This window comes from Elephantulus edwardii, unplaced genomic scaffold (assembly GCF_000299155.1).
Source record: "Elephantulus edwardii isolate Elephantulus edwardi_28Jun2011 unplaced genomic scaffold, EleEdw1.0 scaffold00195, whole genome shotgun sequence".
Taxonomy (NCBI): Eukaryota; Metazoa; Chordata; class Mammalia; order Macroscelidea; family Macroscelididae; genus Elephantulus; species Elephantulus edwardii.
Window position 1 is genome coordinate 1,229,938 of NW_006399945.1, and position 8,892 is coordinate 1,238,829.

General features: G+C 39.1%; 1 protein-coding gene across 1 annotated transcript in view; it reads right to left on the minus strand.

The window, feature by feature from the left end:
* The window catches only part of HOOK3 (hook microtubule-tethering protein 3), a 121,739-nt gene that overhangs the window by 55,948 nt on the left and 56,899 nt on the right, over nt 1-8,892 (minus strand). Inside the window, exons 7-8 of the mRNA XM_006896977.1 lie at nt 6,859-6,921; nt 6,132-6,215 (exon numbers count right to left, since the gene is read on the minus strand). Coding sequence (XP_006897039.1) covers nt 6,132-6,215; nt 6,859-6,921 — 147 coding nt within the window. The remainder of the gene's footprint in view (nt 1-6,131; nt 6,216-6,858; nt 6,922-8,892) is intronic.

Below are 8,892 nucleotides of genomic sequence, written 5' to 3' on the forward strand. Positions count from 1 at the left end.
TAGTATTTCATAAATTTTTCTTTTTGATGGCTTAGAAAAAGATCCTGCCGTCTTATTCAATATGAGCATATTTACTTTATAGATAATTCCTTCCTAAGAGGAGAGAGTTTCGTCTTCTTTCCTTTGCAGAAAGAGCCCAGCCGAGAACAATTTTTTGAGAGATTTGTTCAGCATACAGATTGTATGGCATGGAGAAAGAATAAAATTTTAAATGAGCTGAAAGCAAATTAATCCTTCAGTTGCAATACTGAGAGATACTACGGGCAAAATCATAAATGGAAGCATGACACACAATTAATGTACCAAAAAGAACTGGTTGACAATGAAATATTTCAGGAAGTACCATATGACCAAGAGCCAATGGTAAGGAAGGAAAAAGTTCAAGCAGCTAAAGGCACTGGCAAAAAAAGGAAAAAGGAATTGATGGAATACCAACAGACTTATCTCAGCTAACATATGCAGCCCTGGACAAGCGCATCGGTATATGCCAGGAAATTTGGAGGACAGCTGCCTGGCTGACTGACTGACTGACTGGAAGAGATACGTATTTGTTCTCATTCTCAAGAAAGGCAATCCAACAGAATGTAAAAATTATCAAACACTATCAATAGTAACATATCCAAGTAAAATATTACTGAAGATCAGACAAAAAAGGTCATGAGAGAACTGACAGTGAACTTCCAGATGTTGAAGCATGGCAGCAAGGATATATCTGCTGATGTCAGATGGATCCGAGCTAAAAGCAGAGAATACTAGAAGAATGCCTATTTGTGCTTTACCGACTATACATAGGCATTTGACTGCGTGGATCATAACAAATTATGGCTCATGTTGAGAAGAATGGGAATACGAGAACACTTAGTTATGTTCATGTGAAACCTATACCTTGACCAAGAACTGTTATACAAACAGAATAAGGGAACACTGCATGGTTTTAAATAAAGAAAGGTGTGTGTCAGTGTTGTATAATACTGATGTGTGTATGTTTAAGTGTATATTAATAAATAATCTGTGCCATGTAGATCACACAATTTTGCAGTCAGAAAGTCCTCTTAAAAGAGCACAGACTTCAACATGGATTATAACACAGCATCAAGAAAACAAAATCCTCACACCTGGACCAACAGGCAATGTCATGACAGATGGAAAGAAGACTGAAGTTGTCAATGACTTAATCTGGCAGGAATAGTTAAGATATTAAAACATGTGTTGCCTTGGGAAAATCTGCTGTTACAGACCTCTCTAAACTGCTAAAGAGCAAGGATGTCAGCTTAAAGACTAAGATGTGCTTGATCCAAGCCATGGTATCTTCAATTGCGTCTTGTAACTGAAGTTGGACAGTGAGGAAAGAAGCCTAAAGAAGAACTGATGCCTTTGAATTGTGGTACTAAATATACCATGGATTGTCAGAAGAACAAATAAATCTTTATTGAGGAAGTAAAATCGGTGTGACCCCTAGAAACTTCATTTCACAGACTTTGGGCATCTTCTCAGGAGGGCTCGGCTGTTTGGAAAAAGATATCATGCAATGAAAGAGAAAGCATGGGCAAAAGAGAGGATGACTTTGAATAGGATGGGCTGACATAGAGACTGGAACAATGGGCTTAAGCACACAGAGATCACAGGCTGCAGCAGGAGAGGGCAGAGTTCCTATCCGGTGTTCACAGGGTCTCTATGAATTGTAGTCTTCTCAATGGCATCTGGTAAGAGAATACATCCTGCTCATAAAAATCAAAATCATTGACTACTCTCTAGTATTACAATAACCATTCCTCTTTAGTATTTACCTTAACACTTATCATTTGTCTACAGTTTCATTCCAAAAGTTGAAAAGCAACAGCACTTAGGTGATGAAAATGTAAATATTTACCATTGAGGCATTGATTGTTTAATATTTCCTTTTTACACATCCATTGTAATGATAAATTTCTGGGTCTTTCATAGCAAAATGAGTTCTCTATATATACATCCATCACCTAGTTCTTAGTGGTAAGGAGTTGCAATGCCAACCTGAAGGCTGACAGTTTGAATTCATCAGTTGCCCCACAGAATAAAGAAAGGCAACATACAGACACTGGCCTGGATGTGCTCACTACGTTGTGCCAAGAAATCTGGAGAACAGCCAGCTGGTTCAGTGACTGGAAAAGATTGATATTTGTTCCCATTCCAAAGAAAGGTGACCCAACAGAGTGTGGAAATATATCGAAAAATATCATTAATGTCACGTGTAAGCAAGATTCTGCCGAAAATGATCCAAAAATGTTTGGAACAATATGTCAACAGAGAACTGCCAGATATGAAGGCTGGATTTAGAAGAGGTTGTGGTACTAGGGATATTATAGCTAGTGTTAGATGGATGTTAGCAGAAAGCAAAGAATACCAGAAGAATGTCTATCTGTGCTTCATTGACTATGAAAAGGTTTTTGACTGTGTGGATCACAACAAGCTGTGAATGACTCTAAGAAGAATGGGAATCCCAGAACATTTGATTGTGCTAATGTGAAACTTATACTTGGACCAAGAGGCAGGCTTCAGAACAGAGCAAGGAGACACTACATGGTTCAAAATCAAGAAGGGGGGTTCATCAAGGATGTATTCTGTCTCCATACCTTTTCAATCTGTATGCAGAACAGATCATCCGAGACAATGGGCTGTACGAGGAGGAAAGTGGCATCAGGATTAGTGGAAGAGTCATGAACAACCTGCGTTATACAGATGACACAACCCTGCTTGCTGAAACCGAGGAGGACCTGAAGCGCTTGCTGCAGAAGATCAAGGACTACAGCCTCCTATATGGATTGAAGCTCAACGTCAAGAAAACAAAGATTCTAACCACTGGACCAATTGGCAGCATCAGCATGGATGGTGGAGAGATTGAGGTAGTTAACAGTTTTAATTTACTTGGCCCCACAGTCAACACTCTTGGTAACAGCAGCCAGGAAATCAGGAGACGAATTGTATTGGGACAGTCAGCTGTGAGGGACCTCTCAAGAGTACTGAAGAGCAACAATGTCAGGCTGGAGACTAAGGTGCTCCTGATCCGGGCTATAGTCTTTGCAATTATGTGCTATGCATCAGAGAGTTGGACAGTGAATAGGGATGATAGAAGGAGAATTGATGCCTTTGAGCTGTGGTGCTGGAGAAGAGTGTTGAATATACCATGGATTGCTAGGAGAACAAACAGGTTTGTCCTGGAGAGGGTGAAGCCAGAGTGTTCCCTGGAGTCAAGGATTCTGAAGCTCCATCTGACATATTTTGGGCATGTTGCAAGGAGGGACTGGTCCTTGGTGAGGGACATCATGTTTGGCAGAGTGGAGGGGCGGCAAAGGAGAGGAAGACCTTTGGTGAGATGGATCGAACCTGTGACTGGAGCGGTGGGAATAAGTGCGTTTGAGATGGCTAGGTTGGCACAGGATAGAACAGCATTTAGAGCTCTTGTACATAGGGTCGCTATGAGTCGCAAGCAACTCGATGGCACATAACAACAACAATCTTCTCCCATAAACTGCAGATTTACAGCCTTTTGAAACCCACGGGAAGGCCAGCTATGAGTCTGGTTTAATCTGATAGTACATAACAACAACCAGCTTTGGTAAGAATTAAAACAGAGAATTATGGCTTATCTATAACCCTATTTTTTCCTCTCACCCCTCATTTTGATGTAAATTCCACACAAATATCTTTTATTTTCCTATTTCTGCAAGATGCCATCAATTTTATCTCTAATCTGCAATAGAATTTTTCTACCTAATTTGAATTAAGCGATTTTTAAAGATTATTTTTACTTTTGCGTATCTTCTCATTTTATACAGTACCCTTATTAATTTCACTGAGGGTTAACAAGTTTTTTTAAAATTAATTTCAATGAAAATTTACAGAGATTTTGGATTTCCATTCACTCATTGTTGCACTTTTCTCCCTGCCCACTCCACCCCCACCTCCAGTTTGCTCTTCTCCTTGAAAAGCAAAAGAAAAACTCCTTCATTGGTATACAATCCCCCCACACACCTCCCCGCCCCCACCCCGAGTATACTCCACTCTGCAACCCACATTCCGAACTCTTATGATAAATCATAATGCCCTAAAATATATTGCTTTTAAACTGTTCTCTCCCTCATCGGCTTCAATGCAGTATGCATAATTTATCCCGTTTTTCTCAGCCTTGCCCCCACCTTGAACCCCACTAAACTGCATTGAAAAACAAGGAACTCATGCAAAATTATTCAAAATGGGGGACCCTGGAGGACATTATGCTGAGTGAAGTATCTCAGTCACAAAAGGGCAAATACTGCATGGTGCCACTGTTGTAGAATGAGGCTGACATCAAGGTGGGGGTAAGACTGAGGAAAACTGGATAAATTATGTATACTGCATTGAAGCCGATGAGGGAGAGAACAGTTTAAAAGCAATATATTTTAGGGCATTATGATTTATCGTAAGAGTTCGGAATGAAAGTTGCAGAGTGGAGTATACTCGGGGTGGGGGCGGGGAGGTGTGGAGGGATTGTATACCAATGAAGGAGTTTTTCTTTTGCTTTTCGAAGAGTGAGGGGGGGGGGGGGGGGGGGGCGGGGAGAAAAGTGCAACAATGAATGAATGGAAATCCAAAATCTCTGTAAATGTTCATTGAAATTAATTAAAAAAAAAAGATTACACCTTAAAAATCACTATGGGCCAGTCTTCTCTGTCAAATAGAGTTGCTAGGAGCTGAAAATCAACTCAAGGTACCCAATCAAAACCAGAGTAACTGAAAGTTTGACACTGATGTGTTTTAAGGCTCATCTGAAAGAATCTCGTCTTTTATCTAAATAAAGGAACCCAAAAATGCTTATATGAAAAGGATCCTACCTTGTAATATTAATGCCCACTCTTATCTCCTTAGTATTTCTTTCATTTCTTCAAAAAAGAATCCTCCCATTTCAAGTTTGGATATAGTCACAACTCCCATGATGGCACAAACAATTAAGCACTCAATTATTAGCCAAAAGGGGGTTTGTTCCAATCCATCTAGCAGTATGTTAGAAGCTACATCTAGTGAGTGATCTGTTGCTGAGAGTTTGCAGCCTTGAAAATCCTATGGGGCACAGTTTTACTCTGCACATTTGAGGTTGCCTGGAGTAGGAACCAACACAGTGGCAATTAACACCAAGAACCGCACTGAGCGAGTATATGCTGTGGAGGAACAATGCTGAAGGACTTGATTATTATGGTCTTACTTCAGCCTCCCTAGATTTCTGCTCTAGCAGCCCCCTCTTCCAGGACCCTCAGCCCACTGTAGGTGTTCTTGGTTATTTCATTCTCTGCTCCTTTCAGTTCTTCAGCACTCTGCCATCTGATTTTGGCTTTCTAAGGTGTACTAAAAGTGACTAACTACCAAGATGACATATTCAGAAGTCTTGTAAGCTGGCCTAACAATTAACTTGAAATGGTTTAGTAACTTGAAAATGGCCACTGTGAGATGACAGGAAACTAGTAGGTCCTGAAACTCAGGAGAGATCTCTGCTGGGGTAGACTGCAAAGAGCTGCACGGCTAACCAAAAAGCCGTACTTCCCTGGTGATTAAATTCACCAGCAGATCCTCAGGAGAAAAAGAGGAAGTCTCCTTCTATTTGACTTACAGCCATCGAAATCAACTACACAGCAATGAGATAAATCAGGACTTCCTTCACTCTTTTTTTTTAAAAAAAAAAAAAATCACCTCTTCTCCCTAAAGAGCATACTCACCAGCAAATCACAAAGGCGCTTGTTCTTTTCTTTTGAGTTTTTGCTGTTTCAATTGTTTTATTATCATTTTAATGGGGCCGATGGAAGGAAATATCTTTGAATCTTATCTTTAACCATAAATCTGACTTACTTGCTTTTAAAATTTTTTCTTGAATTAGGTGTTGTTCTAGTCAGCATGTTCTCTATAGTACAGTGGTGGTATTTGCAGTCTCACTCATTATCATCCAAGTGGAACTGAGTCTTCACTGGGTTTTCAGAGGCTATAAAATGTACGGGAAGAGACTGCCCATCTCTCTCCCTCTGATTAGTTGAATTTTAACTGCCTGTTCTTGGGCTGACAGTGCAACCACTGAGCCACCAAAGCAGTAGTGCATTTTAAATGGATGATAAAGAGAGCAGACATCTTACCTGCATATCCAATTCATGGCATCTTTGAGCAATTTCTTCTTTTGCCGACAAAGCTTCATTTAGCTCCTCTGTAGTTTTCTTTAACTGGTTGGAAACAAAGCCATACAAGAAATACTTCACTATGAACTGACAACAATTTGTACTTAATGAAGACCAACAGAGGATTAGAACATTGTTGCTCCCCAAAAACCTTTTACATTTCCTCCCTTTTGTTTCGTAGGGTGGGTGGCAATTAGATAGGGGATGTAAAGCAAGACCACTCTGCAAGAGTTAAAGAAGGTACTTAGAATTTTTACTTCTTTTTGGTTCTAAGTCTTGTTATTTCAGCTATTTGAAGTGCACTTCTTCCTAATTCAATTTTTGTTACTCAATTTTTGGCTCTAGACTACGTAAGAATAGCTAGAGGGAAAATGAAAAGCGTAACTAGAAAACACAGCGTATAAGAAGCTTAATGACTTATTAAGTATTAATATTTATGAATAAACACTTATAATCAGTTAATGTAATTACGTTACCTAACAGAGTGTATGTTGGATTATTTAATTACATATATGTACCATCTGTTAAGAAAATGGGCATATTCTTAAATTTTACCTAAAACATAACATTTTAGAGAACTGTATCAATACATAAGAAATTTCAACTGAAAAATTCTCCTTTTATTAATATTTTAAAAAAAATCTATCCTTTTCAATTTTCACATGAACAAAAATGCACAATCAGATACCTGACGATCCAGGTCAATATAGGCATCATTTCCTACAGACACGGGGGATTCCTTGCTCATCAACTGAAAGAAAGTATTAAATCATTACAATCACAAAGCAAAAAAGATGTTCTATATAATATAAAATAGAACAGAACACTTTTCCTATCTTACATCACATTAAACATTTATGCTAATTTGTGTATCATCATTAAAGTGTATGCATCATTTTTTATATTCTTATTCTCACCATACACATCTTCGATTGTTATATAAACTCTAAGTTAGCAGAGTACAAAAACAAACTAATTTTTCTTCATTTAGATTCAGCCTGGAACTCTCTCCCACTCTTTCAATCTGGTATAATGACTTCATTTAAAATTAGGAGATCCACCCATACCCATGTTTATTGCAGCTTTGTTCACAATAGCACGGAGTTGGAAACAACCTAAGTGCCCATCAACAAACGAATGGATAGAGAAACTTTGGTATATTCACACAATGGAATACTATGCTGCATTGAAAAACAAGGAACTCATGCAAAATTATTCAAAATGGTTGACTCTGGAAAACATTATGCTGAGTGAAATATCCCAGTCACAAAAGGACAAATATTGCATGGTGCCAGTGTTGTAGAATGGGACTATCCCTGGGGTTGGGGAGAGACTGAGTAAGATGGGTTCAATAATGTATACTGCACTGAAACAGATGAGGGAGAAAACGGTTTAAAAGGGATATGTGATTAGGTATTTCTGTCATGACAGGAGTATAGAGATATGGCTACATGGTGGAGCGGACCTGGGGGAGGGTTTGTAAAACAATGAAAAAAATTTTCTTTTACTTTTCCAAGAGGGTAGTATTGGGGAGGGGGGGGTTGGGAGGGAGAAAAATGCAGCAATGAATGAATAGAAATCCAAAGCCTCTGTAAATTTTTACTGACATTAATAATAAATTTAAAAAAAGTAAGTTAGAGTAAGGATGGCAATGTATTTATAACTGCTCATGCTAATAACACTGTATCATGGCATAGAGGAGGAATAGTGGAACTGTATCCACATTTACAATATTCTTCTTACCAAAACCATTTATGGAAAATAGGTACTGCATTGGAACATGTATCTCTGGATTGAAAATGATCGTATTGTTAATATTTCTAGCCTTAAGCTTAAAAGATTGTAATGTTCAAAATTATTTGTTATATGTTTGCTTAAATTTTTCCCTCTTTTAACAACTAGGATCTAGAGGGAAGAGAAAAGAAAAGGCCAGAGAATGGCCAAAGTTATTGGGGCAGCTATTGCTGCCAGTTTAGGGCCTGCGTCAGGAAAAGGAAGTCTTACGCATAAACAGTGCCACCCAAAGGTAATAAAGGAGGTCAGAACTGCTTCCACTGTGAAAAGCTGGGCCACTTCAGGAGACAGTGTCACAGACGAGAGCCACAGATAGGCAAGGGAGTAGAGAGGAAGCTCCCACTCACTTGCTTCAAGTGTGGATTTGAAGGACATTTGGCCAAGGGTGGCCCACATCAGGTCCCCATGGCTTAGAGGACTGACAGGCCCCAGCTCCCAGCTGGAAACAAAGGAGGATGCTTCAACGATTTAGATCCTCCCAGAAGAGCTGTGGGTGAGCATTAACTTTACTGGTAAGTGTATTTGTTTGCTCCTGGACACAAAAGCCTACTATTTGGTCCTAAAAGCCTTCTGAGGTCCCAACTCTATTTCTTAGTTGTTGGAATTGACGCAAAACCTCATAAGCAGTTCCTTACTTCACCTCTGCCTTGCATACAGAGTTCCGAGCTGTAAAACAACTCAGTGGTAGATGGAATTTGATCCAGGCCTTAAGAACAATAAATGACATAGCTGAGCCTCTACATCTTGTGGTTCCTAACCTTTATACTATAATAGACAAAGTGCTAGTCAATGGGCCTTTTATTGTAAGAACTACCTTCCCTCTGTAACTTGATTTGTGCCACCATTAGAACCTCTACTTGGAATACTATTGCTTTTTAATCTTTTGACTCATGTACTTTTAACTTGTTAGTTAAATTTGTGTCTTCTA